Here is a 21,558-nt window from a genome sequence, read left to right on the forward strand (position 1 = left end):
TGAAGTCAAGGACGCCATCTGCCTTCTTAACCGCCTGCATAACTACTTTCAGGGAGCTATCAACATGGACCCCAAGATCCCTCTGCTCATCAACACTATTTACAGTCTTGCCCTTAACAGTCCTGAAGAAGGTTCTCAGCCTGAAACTTCAACTGTTTATTCATTTCCATAGATACTGCCTGAGAAGCTGAAGTTGAGCCCCCCCCCCCCCCAGTGTTATGGTGTACTATTCTTCATATTTCATCAGTCAAGGTGCAGCCGAATTAAATTCCAGCTGCCATTTCTCCTTCCATATCTACAGCTGATCTATATCTTGCTGAATTCTTTGCCAGTTTTCTACTCTATCCTTTGTATCACACCAATTTTTGTATCATCTGCAGACTTACTAACCTACACATCTACATTTCATCCAGAGAGTGTACTAACTCCTTAGAGATGTGTGGATTTGAACTCTGAATTCTGACACCCGGAGCTGTAATAGTGTCGCGCTAATGACTCTGTGACCTTGGCACCATGTGCATCGAAACACCCAGTGGAATGCATCGTACCGTTGCTAAACTGTAGTGTTTAGGGCTGTGACAGTTGGTTCAAGAACAGTTGGTTGAAGGGAATTTGCTGTTCCTGAACCTGGTGATGTGGGACTTAAGGTTTTTGTACTTCTTTAAGTACAAAGGAAGACAGGTATATGGAGGAATTTAAGGTGGGGGCTTATATGGGAGGCAGGGTCTGAGGGTCAGCACAACATTGTGGGCCGAAGGGGCTGTACCGTGCTGTACTATTCTATGTTCTATGTACCTGCCCGATGATAGCTGTGAGAAGGTGGCGTGGCCCGGATGGAGGGAATCTTTGATGATGGATGTTGCCTTCTTAAGGCAGCAGCTCCTGTAGATCTGGGGAGGGATGTGCCCATGATGTATTAGGCAAAGTCCACTACTCTCTGCAGCTTCTTGCATTCCTGGACATTCGAATTGCTGAGATGCAACGGGACAGGTCACTTGCAATATTACACCTGTATAAGTTTACCAGAGTGTTCAGTACAAATGGAACCGTGAGGAAATGGTGATTGTAGGATTAATCCTGTTTTTAACACCTGCTTTTAAATTTCAGGATGTTACATGGTGACGTATATGCACTTTGATAATAAATCTGCTTTGAACTTTGGGTGGATGAGGGCCTGATTCCAGAATAATTAGCTCTGTGCCTTTCTCCCATCTTCAAGCAGCTCCTTGGAACTCAACTCTTTACTTGTTCTTATACTGTTTTTTTTTACAAAAATGCATTTATTATCAATTCAAACTACTATGGCGCTCTTGTACGATCACATTAGAAACAAAATCCAGATGAATCGCGCCTAACACAGACTAAACTAACACATTCCCACCCTCAGTGAGGATGGCATTTATCCCCCGCTGTGCCCAGTGGTCCCGAAATGCATCCATGTTGCCCGTGGATATTGCGTGCTCTTTCCACGGCTACCCGTTCACGGGCATATCCCCCTGAACATGGCCAGGCGGAACCCTCCGCTGCCCGTTCTCCAGGGCCCGCATAGATGTCTTAGCCAGCCACAGGAGCGGGTTAACTAGGACTTCCTCCTCCCTCCATACTGGATGCCCAAAGCTGAAAAGGATAGGGCCACGTTCAACTTCAAGTTTATTGTCATCTGACTGTGTGTCTGTGTCTGTCTGTGTGTGTGTGTCTGTGTGTGTGTGTGTGTGTGTACGTATATATGCACATACATGCAGCCAAATGAAACAACATTCATCAGAACCAAGATGCACCCTGAAAACACATCATACACAGCACATGAATCAAAATATTACTACAAATAGTTAATAAAATATAATTCCTAATACAGGTAAACATAAAACGCTTTTTGTCCTGGTGACGAGACCTCAGTAGTGGCAGTGGATCCATTAGTTTCAGCATGAGGGAAGAAGTTGTTACCCCGTCTAACAATCCTAGTACTGATGCTCCTATACCTCTTTCCCGATGGTAGTGGGTCAAAGAGATTGTGGGATGGGTGGTAGGGATCCTGAACGATATTTTGGGCCCTTGGTCTACAACACTCCCAGTAAGTGTCAGATGGGGGGAGGGAGAGCCCGGTGATCCTCTCAGCAGTTTTTACTGTCCTCTGTTCAGTCTTGTGGTCCGATGCCTTGCAGTTTCCGCACCACACAGTGATGCAGCCAGACAGGACACTCTCGATCGTGCTCCTGTAGAAAGTTGTTAGAACGGGGTTAGGGAGACTTGTAGACCTCAATGTCCTCAGAAAGTGCAGACACTGCTGTGCCTTCTTAACTTCTGAGGAGGTGTTGTGGGTCTGGGTTAGATCACCTGTTATGTGTACACCAAGGAACCTTGAGCCCTTCACTCTGTCCGCAGGACACCTATTCTTGGTATTGTGTATACATCTCGTGTAGCTCAGTTTAACATTTCAGCTGTACATCCTTCTGGGAAAAACACAAAACATTTCACTGTGTTGAATATGTTGCACCCAAATGACTTAGTATGATTGAGACAGGTTAATTAATATTTTTCTTCAGTTTTAATGTTCCAAGCAAAACATGGTTTCTATGATACCTCCTGCCCTCTAGTGGCAGAATTGGCTTCTTGCGCTTTACTGCTGAATCCAATGAGTGAAGGCCGATTTATACTTGTGCGTCAACTCAACGCCGTAAGTACTGCGTCACCGTGAACCCTAGGCAGAGCCTACGCGGATCCCTACGCCGTAGCCTGACGCGCACCTCTCCCAAAATGTAACTGCGCGTCGCGGCAACGCAGACTGAACAACTGTGATTGGTCCGCTTGGTAGCATCGCATTTCCTCCTACGCTGCAATAGCTTCCCATTGGGAGACTGAAGGGCAGGGAAGGAACTCTGGCTGCAATGCTTTCCTTAAAGCTTTACAGACCTCCGAATTTACGGAGGACACATTTTGCTTTTACGAAAAAAGACGCTCGCTTCTTGTTTACCCCGAGAAAGACTACCATGACCATGAAGCCTTGCACAGGCAGGTGACTGCGCATGTGCGACAAGTGGGAATTGCAGAGCGATGTAGACACACCCACGCACAAGTATAAATGCTCACAACGCGCATAGGCCACTTGCGTGGGTTGCGGCGTCGAGTTAACGCAGAAGTATAAATCAGGCTTAAGATGAACTCATCTTTGCAGAGGGGCTAAACGGTTTTCTCTAATCTGTTTTATTCTTCAAATCTCTAACCCTTACCTAACATCCAGAACCATGATTTTGAGTTACACCCAAGTACTCTGCCAATAGGGCAGACAGAGCATGGGCACCATGGTACCGTAGCAGTTTGCCTGACTTCACAGCCCTTCTCATTATAATCTTGTACTTTACTGTCTGCCTGCATTACACGCACTTCGTCGCTGTTACACTTCATTCTGCATTCTGTTAGTGCTTTACCTTATTCTACTTCAATGCACTGTGTAATGATCTGAACCTATGAGCAGAATGCAAGATGAGCTTTGCACTGTATGTCAGTGCATGTGACAATAATGAACCACTTCCAATTCTAGATTTGGTTAGAATGGACCAGTTGGGCCGAAGGGCCTGTTTCTATATTGTATGACTCTTAAATGTGGCCCTAACCAATGCTTTATACAGCTGCAATATGACTTGCTAATGTCTACACTCGGCACCCTGACCAATGAAAGATTAAAGATCAGCTTTATTGATCACATGTACATTGAAACAAACAGCGAAATGCCTTGTTTGCATCAACAACCAACACAGTCCGAGGATGTGCAGGGGGCAGCCTGCAAGTATCGCCATGCCCACAACCCGCTAACCCTAGTCTGTATGCCTCTGGAATGTGGGAGGAAACTGGAGCACCCGGAGGAAACCCACGCGGTCACAGAATAAGGTACAAGATCCTGGCAGACAGCATTGGGAACTGAATCGCAAACACATTTGCTGGCGCTGTACGGTTTTGTGCTAACTGCTATGCTCCCGTGCCACCATGCACCACTTCAGGGAGTGGTGGACTTGCAATGAGCCATCCCTCCCATCCCTCTAGACTTCAGCCACTTGGACGTAAACGCCAGCAATCCAACAGCTTTAGCTCGAGACTTTGATGAAGGTTTGGTTGTGTGTTCTGCGTCTGTTCTCCCTGGTCTGAGCTTTGTGTACTCCACCCGCCATTGTGCGGCGTGGGCTGGAGAGGGGGAGGTTACTAGGTGCTGCCTCATGCTCTTGACACCAGCTGGGCTAAGTACCTCAGGCTGCGTTGTGTTCTCTCCATGACCGTGTGGGTTTCCTCCAGGTGCTCTGGTTTCCTCCCACGTTCCAAAGACGTACCGGTTGTTAATTGGTCATTGTAAATTGTCCCATGGGGTTATATTGGGGGATTGCTGGGTGTGTGGTTTGAAGGACCAGAAGGGCCTGTTGTGCCCTGTATGTCAATAAATGAATAAAGAAAGGCTGAGGTAATTTTGGAGGTTGTGTACGGCGACCTGCGATGACCTAACAATCTGTCCGTCACTCGTTCCAGGTTCAGCAGCTCCACGGAGCAGAGCAACTCATCCAAACTGATGCGGCGACACAAGCGGCGACGGCGGAAACCCCGGATCCCCCGCATCGAGAGGGTAGGGGCGGTCCTCGGGGAGGGGGTGGGGGCAGTCCTTGGGGAGGGGGTGGGTGCGGTTCTTGCGGAGGGTAGGGGCGGTCCTCGGGGAGGGTAGGGGTGGTCCTCACTGAGGGGGTGAATGGATTCCTTGCGGAGGGGGTGGGGGCATTCCTCCACTGAGGGGGGTGGGTGGATTCCTCACTGCAGGGTTGAATGGATTCCTCACTGAGGGAGTGAAGTGATTCCTCACTGAGGGGGTGGGTGGATTCCTCACTGAGGGGGTGGGGGCATTCATCCAGGGGGTGTGGGGATTCCTCACGAAACAGTGGGTAGAATTAGCCATTTCAACCCTGAAGAAGAAGTCTCTGGCTATCCACTCGACTTATGCCTCTCATCATCTTGTACACTTCTATTAAGTCACCTCTCATTTTCCTTCACTCCAAATTGAATGACAAAGTGTTAGAAAATAGAATCCTTAAACCTACTCTTAAGATTAGATTCAAGATTGTTTAATGTCATTTCCTGTACACAAGTGATTTGGAGAACAAATTAATTGTTACGCCAAATCTGATACTGCATAAAAAAACACAATTGATATAAATACATAAGATAGTTTATGTACAAACTGTAGATTGATTAGAGTGACACTGGGCACAGGAGTGTCTGTATATAAGGTGACTGACAGGAAATGATAAACAAGTGGTGGTTGGGGGGTGTGGAGGTGATGATCAGCCTTACTGCCTGGGGAAAGTAACTGTTTTTGAGTCTGGTGGTTTAACCCTTCCCTCTAACGTTTGGGTATTTGCAGAAGTGACTGTCAGAGTATATAAGTGGTAATCGTGTTGATCTGTAGAGGGACCATTCCGCTACCGGTCCCTTCAGAACCGTTCCCCGTTATCGCTCAGGGGCCCTGTGGAGGATCTGTGTTCTGGTCCCAGCAGCGTGGCTGGACCTAACGGATTATGTTTGTGTTTTCTTTCAGTCCTCGTCTTTCAGCAGCATCACAGACTCCACTATGTCCCTCAACATCATCACGGTCACTTTAAACATGGGTAAGTGCGCGGCTCTGGGCTGTGGATGCCTGACCATCTCTTGCAACACCCAGAGGTTAGTGCGACACTATTGAGTTCGATTCCAGCGGTGTCTGTACGGAGTTTGTTTGTTCTCCCCCTGAGCTGTGGTGTTTCCGGATGCTCCACTTTCCTCCCGCATTCCCCATTAATGGGTTAATTGACCATTGTAATTGTCCTGTGATTAGGCTAGTGTTAAATAGATGGGTTGCTGGGCGGTGTGGCTCATTGGGCTGGAAGAGCCTGTTCTGCACTGTGTCCCTGAACAAATAAATAAATACTAGCAAGTGAGAGAGTGTAGCAAGAGCTGGCCATCATATCTGACATGCAACATAATGTACTAAAGGACATTCGGCCCATTGTGTCTATGAAAAACCAATTTAACCCCACAGCCTTGCAGATTTGCGCAAATTCACACCTAATCCCATTTCTGTTTACTGTTCTTGATGAATCTACCCTTTCAGAACGTAGTAACTGGCCATTTTTAAAAAAAGTCCTTTTCTCGATTCCATTAACAATTAAGTTAAATCATTCACTTTTTTTCTCTCCTGTAGCCTCATATCAATACAGAATATCTTCTTAGCCTCAGATTTACAGTCTAACATGGTGACCTGAGACTAGAAGAGATTTGAAAGACATAATGACAGCTGTGTTTGCAGGAGAGTGAATTGTTCAAAGTGTTAAAATCCCTGCTCCAGATGCATTGCCGTTGCGGACGTTAAAAGACAAGGGGAAGATTTAGCAGATTGTATAATGTTGATGTTGGAAAATAAAATAGAATTATAAGTTTGGCAAATCGGTCATTAATTCTTCTTTCCAACTGTGATAAGACTGCTGAACGGATCCTGACCCGGATCTGGGCCGTACCCTCCAAATATCCGGACCTGCCTCTCGGTTTTTTTTGCACTACCTTACTTCCCATTTTTCTATTTTCTATTTATGAGTTATAATTTAAATTTTTAATATTTACTGATTTTAGCTATTTTTAATACTTAATATATGTAATCCAGGGAGTGTGAAACGCAGAATCAGATATCGCTGTGATGATTGTACATTTTAGTACCAATTGTTTGGCGACAGTAAAGTATAAGTATAATTGTTAAAAGATGATTCAATAGTTAATGGAACTAAAAATAAATTAGTGTCCTGATGCAGGGTTTCATTGACAATTCCTCCTCCCTCCCGCCCCCCACAGCTGCTGCTCGACCCCATGAGTTCCTTCAGCAGATTGCTTGTTGCTTCAGATTGCAGCATCTGCCGTCCCTTGTGACATCACTAATTAGTTTAACAATGGTGGCGGGAAAGATCGTGAGATCTTCATTCAGTCTAGGAATGAGTGGTGGAAAAATACTTGTGAACTGACAATGGAATAAAGCACAGTCAGCACCGGCTCCACAAAGGGTGACATGGTAGTGTGGTGGTCAGCGTAACAGTATTACAGCATGAGTGCCTGGGGTTCAATTCCAGGCACTGTCTGTAAGCAGTTTGTATATTCTTCCTGTGACCACATGGGTTTCCTCTGGGTGCTCAGGTTTCCTCCCAGGCTCCAAAGATGTTCGGGTTAATAGGTTAATTGGTCACGCGGGTACAACTGGCTTGTTGGCTCAGAAGGGCCTGTAACCCTGCTTCATTTCAGAAATTTTTACAAAAATTTAAAACAATTAAAATTAAATTAAGGGAAGTTCTTGATTGACTATCTCGTTGAATAAAAGAAATGGAAGGGGTGGAGTGTGAGATGTTATGTATCTGGGTCGTTTTGATATTGGACAGAGCAGGTGGAATCGGTGGACAAGTAATGGCTCGTTTCTGTGCAGTGCTGTGATGGTTACATTTATCCTCTTCAGAGAAGTACAACTTCCTGGGAATCAGCATCGTGGGTCAGAGCAACGAGAGGGGTGACGGAGGGATTTACATCGGCTCCATCATGAAGGGAGGGGCTGTGGCTGCCGATGGGAGAATCGAACCGGGGGACATGTTACTGCAGGTGAGTGTGTGGTAATATCTGCCCTATATCGATACCTCACCAGTGTGTTCATGAGTTAAATTTCAAAGTAAATTTATTATCACAGTACGTATACCCTCAGTGGTCACTTTATTAGCTACCTCCTGTGTCTGATAAAGTGGCCACTGGGGGTATTTCCATGGTCTTCTGCTGTAGCCCATCCACTTCAGTGTTCGATGTGTTGTGCATTCAGCTCTTTTGCATACCACTGTTGTAACATGTGGTTACTTGAGTTACTGTTGCCTTTCCATCAGCTTGATCCAATTTAGTCATTCGCCTCAGACCTCTCTCATTATCAAGCCGTTATTGTCTAGAGAACTGCCACTCATTGGATTTTTTTTTTCTCTCACTAGTCTCTGTAAACTCTAGAGACTGTAATGTGCGAAAATCTCAGGCTCTGAGATACTCAAACCATGCCATCTGGCACCAACAATGATTCCATGGTCAAAGTCATTTCTTCCCCATTCTGATATTTGGTCTGAACAACTGAACCTCTTGACCATGTCTGCGTGCTTTTATGCATTGAGTAGATGCCACACGATTGGCCGATTAGGCATTTACATTAAGGAACAGATGTACCTAATAAAGTGGCCACTGAGTGTATGTTACTATCTACTACCTTGGGATTCATTTTCTTTCAGGCATTTATAGAAGAATAAAGAAATGCCTAGAATTTATGAAAAAATACAGACTGAGAGACAACCAATAAACAAATAAAAGAACTTTGAGAAAATGACATTTGTCAAAGACAGAAGAATGACTCGAAACTGGAAAGAGCTGGTACAGCTTAGAATGTACAGGCCTGACGCAGGCTATTCAGCCAATCGCTCTTTGTTCATGTTGGCTTTAGTCTAGCTGCATTTGCCCCTGTTTAGCCCATCCCCCTGTAATTTTTTCTACCCATGTATCTTTTAAATTTTGTTAATGTACCTATCACCATCATTTCCTCTGGCAGCTCGTTCCATGTACTGACCACTCTGTGAGTGGAAAAGTTGCCCTTTGTGTTTTTATTAGATCACTCCCTTCTCACCTAGACCTATGCCCTCTAGTTTGTGATTCCCTGACAAAAAGACGGTGCACAGGCACCCTATCTATGCGCCCTCGTGATTTTACATGATATTTGTAAGATCACCCCTCATTCTCCCACACTCTAATGTGAAAAGCACCTACCTGCTCAAACTTTCTTTATAACTCAGTCCCTCGAATGCCGGTAACGTTCTCCTAAATCTCTGCACTCTTTCCAGCTAGATGGCATCCTCTCAATAGTAGGGCAACTTAAACTGAACACAATGCTTCCAGATGAGGCCTCACCAACGTCTTGTACGTAAGTGAAGTGTTAAAAGGTGACAAGGGCATAAACTCAGTCACGGACTTGTCGGGATAAATGGCCTGTTCTATGCTGGAGAACCTATAGTAGATAATCAGTGTCCCTGAAATCTAAATGTTTGGTGAATAATTTGAAGAACACACACAAGATGCTGGAGGTACTCAGCAGGCCAAGCAGTATCTGTAAAATAAACAGTCGAGGTTTTGAGCTGAGATCCTCCATAGGAAAGATGTCAACTGTTTCTTCCCCCGTCCCCATAGATGCTGCTTGAACTGCTGAGTAACTTCAGCATTTTGTGTGTATTCCATAAGACCAGAAGACATAGAAGCAGAATTGGGCAAATCAGCCTATTGAATCTTCTTTGCCATTTAATTAGGGCTGATTTTATATCCCTCTCAGCCCCATTCTTCTGCCTTCTCCTCTTAACCTTTGATTCCCTTCCCAATCAATAATACATACTCAAGATTTCCAGCATCAGCAGAATCTCTTGTGTCTCTGAGAGTTAGAAAGTGGTGGTTCAAGGTTGGTTCTCAGAATAGAGGCCAGTGTCTCATTGTGTCCTGCTGGGGTCAGTGCTTGGACCCTTTATATTTAGTTGATCAATGATTGGGATGGGGATGCATAAGTTTGAGGTGGGAGGAGAAGATGGCGGCGCGACGCAGCTCGCAGCGGCCACTCCGGTAGTGATGTCTGTTATTTGTCAAGTAGAGTGCCGTGCACAATCCTGATTTGATGGAGATGGACGTGAGAGCACGGAAGAGCATCTGATTAAACTTCTGAAATGCCTGCTTCAATGCTGCTGCTACTGTGTGGTCAGAATTTCCGGAGGAGAAGGCCCTGAGTTTTCGGCTTTGCTTGTTGCTTGGCGGCCGGGGTCGAAGCGCTTGGCAGAGGATGGTGGTCGGAGGCTCGAAGTTTTTGGACGGACTCAGAGTCCACTGCGGTCCGGTGCTTCCAATGCATCGGCATGTTGGCGGCGCTTGGAGGTTCATGGCAGGGAGACTGCCTCCCTTCTGCCGCCTGCATGAGATGATGAGTCTTATCGGGACTTTGAGACTTTTTTTTTACCGTGCCCATGGTCTGCTCTTTATCAAATTACAGTATTGCTTTGCACTGTTGTAACTATATGTTATAATTAAGTGGTTTTGTCAGTTTTAGTCTTGGTTTGTCCTGTGTTTTCTTGTGATATCGTTCTGGAGGAACGTTGTATCATATTTTTAATGCATGCGTTTCTAAATGACAATAAACGAGGACTGAGTGTCCTCACAATCTAATAATAAAAGATTCGTAAGTTTGCAGATGACACAAAATTAGGTGTTGATGGTGAAGAAGGTTATGATAGAATACAGGGGGATCTTGATCAGTTATGGAAGTGGTCTAAGGACTGGCAAGTGGATTTCAGTATAGATAAGTGTGAGGTGATACAATTTGGAAAGTCAAGCTAGCGTAAGACTTAGACTGGAAGCTCCCAACCTTTTTATGCCATGACCAATACCATTCAGCAAGAAGTCCGTAGACCTCAGGTTGGGACCCCCTGACTGAGACTATTTAGGGTAGGGCACAAGAGTGTGTAATGGAACACAAAGGCAATTAGTTTGTTTGTGGGAGTTTGTTGGGCATGGTCTTCCATTGATTCCATTGTGTTCCTTGTATTTACTGTGAATGCCCGCAAACAAATGAACCTCACACAACAGTTTCTAGAGTTTACAGAGAATGGTGTGAGAAACAAGAAGAACATCCAGTGAGCATCAGTCCTGTGGGTGAAAATGCCTTGTTAATAATGAGAGAGTTCAGAGGAGAATGGCCAGACTGGTTCAAGCTGACAGGAAGGCGACAGTAACTCAAATAACCACGACTTACAACAGTGGTGTTCAGAAGAGCGTCTTTGAACGTGGATGGGCTACAGCAGTAGAAATCCACGAACATACACTCAGTGGACTCCTTATTAGGTACAGGACATACCTAATATAGTGACCACTGTGTAGGTCTGGAATCTTTTGCAGAGGCATGTGGATGATACAAGATTCACTACAGACCTGTGTGTACTGTAAGTGGAGATTAGGCTGGAATAGGTTACGATGTTGAAGGTGGAACAGCTTTGAACAAGTGTATGGTGTATTTATGTTCCTGCCTCTAATTGGTCTTTTTCCGTCCTCTCAGGTTAATGACATCAACTTTGAGAATATGAGTAATGATGACGCAGTCCGGGTTCTGAGGGAAATTGTGCACAAGCCCGGGTAAGAGAGTTTCCCTTCATGATTCTGTTGTAGACACGTTCGAGTCTGAAGGTCATGGGTTCAAGTCCCACATCATCCAGACCCCCAAGTGTCCCAGTAGGTTGAGCAGCATCTGTGCGAGGAGAGGAACTGTTGATGTTTGAGGTCAAAACCCTGCATTGCTAAATCCTTACAACTCCACCCCCCCTCCCGGCCACACCTCCTGACAACAGATGGTGCTCGACCTGCGCTGGGACCATATCCTTCCATATCTATCCAAACCTCTCATATGTTGAAATTGAGCTCACGTAAACTACTTGTGCTGGCAGCTCATTCCACCTCTCAGGACCCTCTGAGTGAAGAAATTTCTCCTCATGTTTGCCTTACACTTCTCACCTTTCACTCTCAACCCATGACCCCTGATTGTAGTCCCACCCAACCTCAGTAGGAAAGATGCTACTGCTAGAGATGCTGCCTGGCCTGCTGCGTACACTAGCAACTTTGATGTGTGTTGCTCAGTAGGAAAGCCCTGCTTGCATTTACCCTATCTATACTCCTCATAATTTTGTATGCCTCTATCAAATCTCCTTTCAATCTTCTATGTTTTAAAGAATATGGTCCTAGCCTATTCAATCTATCCTTATAACTCAGGTCCTCCAGACCTGGCAACATCTTGTAAATTTTCTCTGCACTCTTTCAACCTTGTTTTCATCTTTCCTGTAGGTAGGTGACCAAAAGTGCACACAATACTCCAAATTAGGCCTCACCAGCGCCTCATACGACCTCAACATTAATATCCCATCTTCTGTACTCAATACATTGATTTATGAAGGCCAACGTGCCAATAGCTTTCTTTACGTGATGCCACTTGCAATGAATTATGTACCTGTATTCCCAGATCCCTTTGTGCTACTACACTCCTCCGTGCCCTACCATTCTCTGTGTAAAACCTACTCTGGTTAGTTCTACTGAAGTGTAACACCTCGTAATTGTCTGCATTAAATTCGTTCTGCCAATTTTCAGCCCATTTTTCCAGCTGATGCAGAGCCCTCTGCAAGCCATGATAGTCTTCCTCACTGTCCACTACACCCCCAATCTTGGAGTGATCCGCAAATTTTCTGATCCTGTTAATCACATAACCACAACTGTAGTTCCTCTAGCAGATTGGGTTTTGCTGCAGATTCCAGCATCTGTTGTCTCTTCTTTCTCTTCTCAGTGACATACTGATTGAGACCAGAAAGCAAGCTGATAGATCATGTGATACAATCCCAAGGAAATGTAGAAAGGTCTCCCTAATATTGATTGCCAGGTCTACACCAGTTAAATTATAACCTCACCATTGCTGCTTTAGAGTACCTTCTGTTTACAACATCAAGGCTGATGGTTGAGGGGAATTAACTTCCTGAACCTCGTTCACAACATAGGAAACATAGAAAACATAGAAAATAGGTGCAGGAGTAGGCCATTCGGCCCTTCGAGCCTGCACCACCATTCAGTATGATCATGGCTGATCATCCAACTCAGAACCCTGTACCAGCCTTCCCCCCCATACCCCCTGATCCCTTTAGCCACAAGGGCCATATCTAACTCCCTCTTAAATATAGCCAATGAACTGGCCTCAACTGTTTCCTGTGGCAGAGAATTCCACAGATTCACCACTCTCTGTGTGAAGAAGTTTTTCCTAATCTCGTCCTAAAAGGCTTCCCCTTTATCCTCAAACTGTGACCCCTCATTCTGGACTTCCCCAACATCAAGAACAATCTTCCTGCATCTAGCCTGTCCAATCCCTTTAGGATTTTATGTTTCAATAAGATCCCCCCCTCAATCTTCTAAATTCCAACGAGTATAAGCCTAGTTGATCCAGTCTTTCATCATATGAAAGTCCTGCCATCTCAGGAATCAATCTGGTGAACCTACTGACTCACTTCCTACATTACAAGGATTATATTCTAATTACTCCAGGGATTGTAAAGCACTTTGACATGTTCAACAGTTTATAAGGGGGCTATAAAATAATTCTTTGAGCAGTCTTCAGAAAGGAACAGTTAACTGAAGGAGAGAATGGGCGTGAGCCAGTCTCCGTTACTTCAGAATCACATTGCTCATTTGTTTTTTTAATGCAGCCCGGTGCTATAGTATACATCAGGAACAGATGCTGAAATAATTTTGTTTCATTTATCTATTTGCTTCTGAAATTTTTAATAGTTTTATTTATTTAGTATATAGAAACAGTACAGCACAATATAGCCCCTTTGGGCTATAACGTTGCGCCAATCTCTTAACCTACTCCAAGTTCAATCTAATCCTTCTGTCCCACATAGCCCTTCATTTTTTTTCATCCATGTGCCTATCGTGGGTGGGGTTACATCTTTACCAAAGGAAATGGAAGGCACTCCTTCCCTCTGCTAGCCTGCAGGTCACCCTTGGGCAAGGTGTAGCACCTGCTTAGCAGTATGGTGGCTGCTGCATATCACGTTCTGGTTATGTGACCGCTGACGCCAGGCAAACAATCTCTGAAGAGTATTGATAATGGCTGGGGTCATCCGTCTTGTAAAGACACTGCCCAGAAGAAGGTAATGACAAACCACTTCTGTAGAAAAATTTGCCAAGAACAATCATGGTCATGGAAAGACCATGATCGCCTACGTCATTTGACAAGGCACATGATGATGATGATGATAATGTGCCTTTCTAAAGATCTCTTGAATGTCCTTAATGTATTTGCCTCTACTATCACCCCGGTATTGCACGCACACCAACCACTACGTGAATATCTATCTCTGACATCCCTTCATACGAGGGGTGATTGATAAGTTCATAGCCTAAGGTAGAAGGAGTCAACTTTAGAAAACCTAGCGCATTTATTTTTCCTACATTTACACACTTAGTCCAGCGGTCGTGGAACATACGAATCCCTTCTTTGTAGAAGTCGGCGTCTTGGACCTCCAGAAGTAGTCCACAGCAGGGGTAATTCATAGTTCGTGGCCTATGGTAGACATAGATGAGTTATTAACTTCAAACTTTCTCCATTTTCACTCAAAGAGTTGAACTGCACGTGCATGCAACAAAAGCTGTATAACTCATCTCTCTCTACCTCAGGCCACGGACTTATCAATCACCCCTGCTGTGGACCACCTGGAGGTCCAAGACACTCTCGTTACATGCACGTGCAGTTCAACTCTTTGAGTGATAATGCAGGAAGTTTGAAGTTAATAACTCATCTACTTCTACCTTAGGCCACGAACTTATCAATCACCCCTGCCGTGGACCAATTCTACAAAGAAAGGATCTGTATGCTCCACGACTGCTGGACTAAGTGTGTACATGTAGGAGGGGACCATGGTGAAAAATAAATGTGCTAGGTTTTCTAAAATTGACTCCTCCTACCTCAGGCCACGAACTTATCAATCACCCCTCGTATATCTTAAAGTTATGCCCTCTTGTATTAGCCATTTTTGCCTTGAGAAAAAGGCTGGCTGTCTACTCTATCTGTGCCTCTTATCACCTTATACACCTCTGTCAAGTCATGTCTCATCCTCCTTCATTCCAGAAAGAAAAACCCCAGCTCACTCAGCATAGCCTCATAAGACATGCTCTCTAATCCGGGCAGCACCCTGGTAAATCTCCTCTGCACCCTCTCTAACGCTTCCACATCCTTCCTATAACGAGGTGGCCAGAACTGAACAAAATACTTGAAGTATTTTCTTGTGCAGTTGGAATTGGAATTTTTTTTATTATTATTACCTGTACTGAGACACAGTGAAGAACCTGTCTTGCATGCTGTTTATACAGGTCAGATCATTACACAGTATATTGAGGTAACAGAAGGTGTTTTACAGCGTAGAATCTAGTGTAACGGCTATGCTGAAAGTACAGTGCGGATACACACAGAGATCAAGGTATGTGGAAGTTCTAAGTTCTTTTGCGTTCTCTCCCTCAGGCCTATCACACTGACCGTTGCCAAGTGCTGGGACCCCACTCCTCGCGCCTGTTTCACACTTCCCAGAAGTAAGTCCTTTCCAGAGGTTGTACATTGATCCTGAAGAAAAATATTTGTATAAGACATGGGAGAAAAGAGGATGAAATGAGACTTGCCATCTCATTGGTGTCACAGAATTTGCGGCACAAAATCAGGACCTTCAGCCCAACTCATGCATGCTGACTGTTGGTCAGTGAGCTCAGTCGTGTCTGCTGGTGTTTGGCCTGGAGCTCCCTGAGCCTCTCCTATCTATCCTCTTATCTAAATGGCTTGTGAATGTTGCCAATGTGCCCGTTTCAGCCGCTATTTCTGACATCTCGTTCCAATACGCAACACCCTTTGTGTGAAGAAGTTGCCGCTGACGTTACCTGTATACTTCAGATTTTAAACCTATGCTCTCTTGTTTTACCATCCCCTGCATGGGAAAAGTACGATGTGCTTTCACCCTGTCTATGTCCGTCATGATCTTCGCAACACTCACAACACGCTAGAGGAACTCAGCAGGTCGGGCAGCATCCGTGGAAACGATCAGTCAACGTTTCGGGCCAGAACCCTTCGTCAGGACTGAAGAGGGAGGGGGCAGAGGCCCTATATGATCTTCATGATCTTCTATACTGAACCTCTGCCAAGTCATCCCTCAATCTCCTACATTTCAGGGAATAATGTTCGAGTCTACACAACCTCTCCTTATAACTCAGGCCCCCAAGTCCAGGCAACATCCTGGTACATATTTACTCTTCTAGTTTACTAACACATTTCCTATAACAGGGTGACCAAAACTGTACATAGTATTCCAACTGAGGCTTCACCAATGCCGCATATACCTGTAACGTAACTTTCCAACTCCTACACTCTGTGCCCCGACCAGTGTGCCAGACACTTTCTTCAGCACCTGTCTACCTGTAATGACGCTTTCGGTGAACTTGCACTGTGAGGTCCCTCTGATTTGTGAATCTCTCCAGGGCCCTAGCATTCCCTGAACAAGTCCTACCCTGGTTTCAGCTCCTTTAGTGCAATATCTCACATTTATCTGGATGTGCACAACTTGTGAAAGTTTTGCTTTATTTGTCAAATGTACATCAAAAATTACTGTGGAATGTTTCGTTTGCTTCTTAAATGTGCTGTGGGCACTCCGCAAGTGTCACCAAGCTTCCTGCACCAACATAGCGTGCCGAAACCTTACCAGCCCTAAGCCAAACATGGTTGGAACTTGAGAGGAAAACCACGTCATCACGGGGAGAATGTACACACAGCGGTGGGAATTGAACCCCAAATACTGATCACTGGCACTTTGAAGTGTTGTGAATACCCGTACGCTAACATACCCCATTCAGGTATCGTAAGCAATACCCTCTTCAGGTATCGTAAGCAATCTTTCTTTCTGTGGCTCTTTGTTTTCCATTATAAACTCTCCCGTAAGAATGAATGATGTAAACTTCTCATGCTGTAATCTAACCCTCCTTCCACTGGGTGGAGCTGGAGCACAGCAGTGACAGGGAGGTCCAGCCACAATAAGACTGGATTAGACAATAAGGCATGGAATTGAATTTATTATCTCAAATTGATGGACAGATCCGTCATAATAAAAAAAAGATGAAGAGAAAATGGGAAATTTTCTGGAGGTGTGAGTTGGGATACATCTTGTGACAGGGCAATACAAACACAGTTAGGGAAGGAGAAGTGGAGGAATACTTAGGCTACGTCCGCACTACGCCAGATAATTTTGAAAACACCGGTTTCAAGTAAAAATGACAAGTGTCCACTCTATGCGTTTTTCAAAATATCTCTGTCCACACCAAAACGGATATTTGGGCGAATCTACTCCTACTGGGCATACGCAGACACATCTACAGAAAACAAGCGAAGAGGAAATGGTATAGTATTTACGTTTCTGCAGCAGCGTTGTGCAATTTCCATACAATAAAACTAGAGTACCAGCAACAGCGAAAGAAAGTTTTCGACAATGTCTTTGAGGAACACAAAGAAAACCTCCGCTGGAAAAATCAGACCGGACGTCTCTGTTTAGACAGACAATGAGGTCGAGCTGTTCCTGCGAGTTACAAACGACTACAAAGTCAGCAAAGCAGTGGAGATGTTTAACTCCAAACAAGCTATTAACGTAGACAATAAAGTAAACAACACACGCATGAAGCCGTCCTCTACCCAAGATCAACATGAGAGTGGAATCTTCTGCCGCCAGACCTGCGCAGTATTTCTGACATTAACATTTTTAAAGATAGACTCAATCAAATCAATTTAGGGGATCTAATCAAAAAAGCTCACTTTACAATTTAACTCTCATGCCGTTCACACTGACTGCGCGTTATAACAGCGGTGGTCAGTCAGTGACAGTGCCGGCTTGGAGACCCCGGGTTACAGGAGATCGAGGGTACGACCACCGCAGACTGGGAGACCAGAGGGTACGGGCAGAAGAACAGAGGATGCAAACACAGAAACCGAGGGGACCAGCTTGAAAGCCACCTCCAGTTTAAATTCCATGCGGAATATTTTGGAGGATCAAGAACCAAGAACAGCCATCCAGCAGCGCTTGCGCAGTCCCAAACAGAAGCAGAAAAAGCATTGTCGTTGTGGTGTTGTCATGACAATGTTTCAAAATCTCTCCGTTTACCCCATACACACTGCAACGTGAAACAATCGTTTTCAAATTTACACCTTCTGGAGAGTGTTTTCGAAAATCTCCGTTTTCGGGGGATGAAAACGCCGGTTCGGTGTGGACGGAGGGTCAAAACGAAGAGAAAAGGCTTCATTTTCAAAATTACCTGGCGTAGTGTGGACATAGCCTTAGAGTCACAACACAGAAACAGGCCCTTTAGCTCTTGCACTTAATGTCAAACATTTAAACTGCCTAGTACCCGGACCACGGCCCTCCAGACCCCTCCCATCCATGTACTCATTCAAACTTCTCTTAAATGTTGCGATCAAACCCTCATCCACCACTTCTCATTCCAGTCTCTCACCAACCTCTTGAGTGAAGAAGTTCCCTTTCATGTTACCCTTAAACATTTCTCCCTTTACCCTAGAACATAGACATAAGAGTAGGATTAGGCTATTCAGCTCATCGCATCTACTCTGTCATTTCTCCCTCACCCTCATTCTCCTGCTTTCTCCCATTAACCCTATCTATACTGATAACCCTATCTATACCGGATAACCCTATCATCACTGATAATTTTGTATGCAAATGATCTGGTATCCTTTTCAAGTCAATGCTTGTGCTGCCCTTGTGGCCGTTCTGGTTTGGGTGATATAGCCAAAGAGGTTTTGATGTGATTCTGGAGTATATTTGATCTTATAATAGTCATAGTCATACTTTATTGATCCTGGGGGAAATTGGTTTTCATTACAGTTGCACCATAAATAATAAATAGTAATAAAACCATAAATAGTTAAATAGTAATTTGTAAATTATGCCAGGAAATAAGTCCAGGACCAGCCTATTGGCTCAGGGTGTCTGACCCTCCAAGGGAGGAGTTGTAAAGTTTGATGGCCACAGGCAGGAATGACTTCCTATGACGCTCTGTGTTGCATCTCGGTGGAATGAGTCTCTGGCTGAATGTACTCCTGTGCCCAACCAGTACATTATGTAGTGGATGGGAGACATTGTCCAAGATGGAATGCAACTTGGACAGCATCCTCTTTTCAGACACCACCGTGAGAGAGTCCAGTTCCATCCCCACAACATCACTGGCCTTACGAATGAGTTTGTTGATTCTGTTGGTGTCTGCTACCCTCAGCCTGCTGCCCCAGCACACAACAGCAAACATGATCCCACTGGCCACCACAGACTCGTAGAACATCCTCAGCATCGTCCGGCAGATGTTAAAGGACCTCAGTCTCCTCAGGAAAAAGAGACGGCTCTGACCCTCCTTGTAGACAGCCTCAGTGTTCTTTAACCAGTCCAGTTTATTGTCAATTCGTATCCCCAGGTATTTGTAATCCTCCACCATGTCCACACTGACCCCCTGGATGGAAACAGGGGTCACCAGTTCCTTAGCCCTCCTCAGATCTACCACCAGCTCCTTAGTCTTTTTCACCATGAGAGAGACATAGATAAGGTGGATGGTCATGGGTTTTTCCCAGGGAAAGCAAATCAAAATTGTGTTTATTATCACCAGTGTTCTGAGTATCGTGAAATTTGTTGTTTTGTGCCAGCAGGACTGTGCAAGACAGAGAAAATTGCTATAATTTTCAATAAAAAATTAAAAGAGAAATAATGAGGTAGTGTTCAAGCACTCATAGACTGCTCAGAAGTCAGATGGCAGAGGGGAAGGAGATGCGTCTGAATCATTGAGTTTGTGTCTTCCGGCCTCTATACCTTTTCCCTGATGGTAGTAATTAGAAGAGGGCACGTTGTAGATGGTAAGGGTCCTTAGTGATGGATTCCGCCCTCTTGAAGCACCGCTTTGTGAAGATGTCCTCAATGATGGGAGGCTTGTGCCTGTAATGGAGCTGGCTGAGCCTCTGTACCAGACGGAGATGTAAACAGTCAGAATGCTCTCTAGCGTGCTTCTGTAAAAAATTGCTACGGGGAAAATATTTAGGTTGAGAAGGGAGAGATTTCATGGGAACCCGAGAGACAATGTTTTCACCCAGGAAAACGTACAGTCACACAAAAAGAATTATATAGACCAAGTCCCAGAGTGTCATGGCCTGAAGATTAACGTTGCATGGAATTTTGTCCTGCAGTTATGATTCTGTAGGAACGAGCATGCAGCAGTTCCTCATCTTGCAGCCACAGACGAATGTAGTCCAGCTTGTCTTCCACTGAGTAAACACCGGAGGGCAACACTGGTGGGAAATTAGGGAATGGTTGAGGCAGATACATTAATAGCATTTAAAATGTACTTGGACAGGTACGTGGATAGGAAGGGTTTAAAAAGGGTATGGGCCAAACACGGACAAATGGGCCTAGCTTAGATGGGAACATTGGTTGGCATGGGTGAGTTGGGCTGGAGGGCCTGTTTCCAAGCTGTGTGATTTGGTGACTGTACTAACATCTGCTTGTTGTGTCCTACAGGTGAGCCCATCCGCCCAATTGATCCGGCAGCCTGGGTTTCGCACACTGCAGCCATGACGGGAGCCTATCAGCCCTATGGTATGAGCCCGTCCATGAGCACCATTACTTCCACCAGCTCCTCCATCACCAGCTCCATCCCAGAAACCGAACGTAAGTCCCACCTGCACGTTGCCATTGGTCGCCTGCCTGGCATTAACGCAGCACGGCTCTCAGATCACCGAGCTGCTGAGCTTATCGCTCCACGTGTTTGCTTGTGTCTGCGCGCGCCTGCATTTGCCTGGGTTCACCCGGAAGTTACAATGCATTTCGTGCCAGAAGGATAGAAGGATTCTGTTATACAACACACAGTGAAATGCTTCATTTGCATTAGCGAACGACACAACTTAAGGATGTGCAAGTGGATTGGTGGGGTGTGGTTGCCTGCAAGTTGGCCGTAGATTCGATACCAATATAGCGTACCCACAACCTTTGGAGCGAAGGAGGATAAGAGGCAACTTAGTCGAGGTGTACAAGATGATGAGGCATAGATTGAGTGGATGGCCACAGGCTTTTTCCTCAGGGTGGAAATGGCTAATACAGGGGGGCATAACTTTAAAGGAATGTATGGGGGGGGGGAGAGTGTCAGAGGTAGGGTTTTTGTACTGAGTGATGAGTGCATAGAACACACTGCTAGGGGTGTTGGTAAGGAAAGGTACTTCAGGGACACTTAGGAGACTCTTGGGCACATCCAGGAATCTAGTGACCCATTGATGGTTCAACTCTCCTCCCTACCATAGGTAGATTATGATGGCTGTGAGCCAAGAAATCTACCTCAAGCACGCCAAGGAAAGTGTCAAAACTCCAAAATAGATGGTCTTCCTTAACCTAATGAAGTCGTAAATCTCTTCTTAGTCTCAAAGCATTGGGTGGCGTAGCAGTTAGTGCAACGCCATCACAGCCTGGGGCATTGGAGCTTGGAGTTCAATTCTGGTGCCATCTGTAAGGAGTTTGTACGTTCTCCCCATGATGTGTGGGTTTCTTCTGGGTGCTCTGGTTTCCTCCCAGATGGTTAATTGGTTGTTGTAAATTGTCCTATAATTAGGCTAGAGTTAATTAAGTGGATAGCTGGAAGGGTCCGTTCTCGGCTATATATATAAATAAATAAATACACAACAATTCCAAGCACTCCACACAAAATGTTGGAGGAACTCAGCTGGTGATTTAGCTTCAATGGAAATGAATAAACAGTCGGCATTTTGGGCCAGGGCTGAAGAAGAGTCTCGGCCCGAAACGTCAACTGTTTATTCCTCTCCATAGACACTGCCTGACCTGCTGAGTTCCTCCAGCAGTCTGTGTGTGT

General features: G+C 45.1%; 1 protein-coding gene across 3 annotated transcripts in view; it reads left to right on the forward strand.

Annotated features, from left to right (window-relative positions):
- The window catches only part of LOC140196155 (segment polarity protein dishevelled homolog DVL-3), a 212,659-nt gene that overhangs the window by 155,425 nt on the left and 35,676 nt on the right, over positions 1-21,558 (forward strand). For all 3 annotated transcript variants that reach the window (XM_072254898.1, XM_072254899.1, XM_072254900.1), the window contains exons 6-11: positions 4,513-4,606; positions 5,570-5,639; positions 7,502-7,641; positions 11,147-11,223; positions 15,143-15,210; positions 20,220-20,369. In XM_072254898.1, the coding sequence (XP_072110999.1) occupies positions 4,513-4,606; positions 5,570-5,639; positions 7,502-7,641; positions 11,147-11,223; positions 15,143-15,210; positions 20,220-20,369 (599 nt within the window). The remainder of the gene's footprint in view (positions 1-4,512; positions 4,607-5,569; positions 5,640-7,501; positions 7,642-11,146; positions 11,224-15,142; positions 15,211-20,219; positions 20,370-21,558) is intronic.

The sequence above is a fragment of the Mobula birostris genome, chromosome 4 (assembly GCF_030028105.1).
Source record: "Mobula birostris isolate sMobBir1 chromosome 4, sMobBir1.hap1, whole genome shotgun sequence".
NCBI lineage: Eukaryota > Metazoa > Chordata > Chondrichthyes > Myliobatiformes > Myliobatidae > Mobula > Mobula birostris.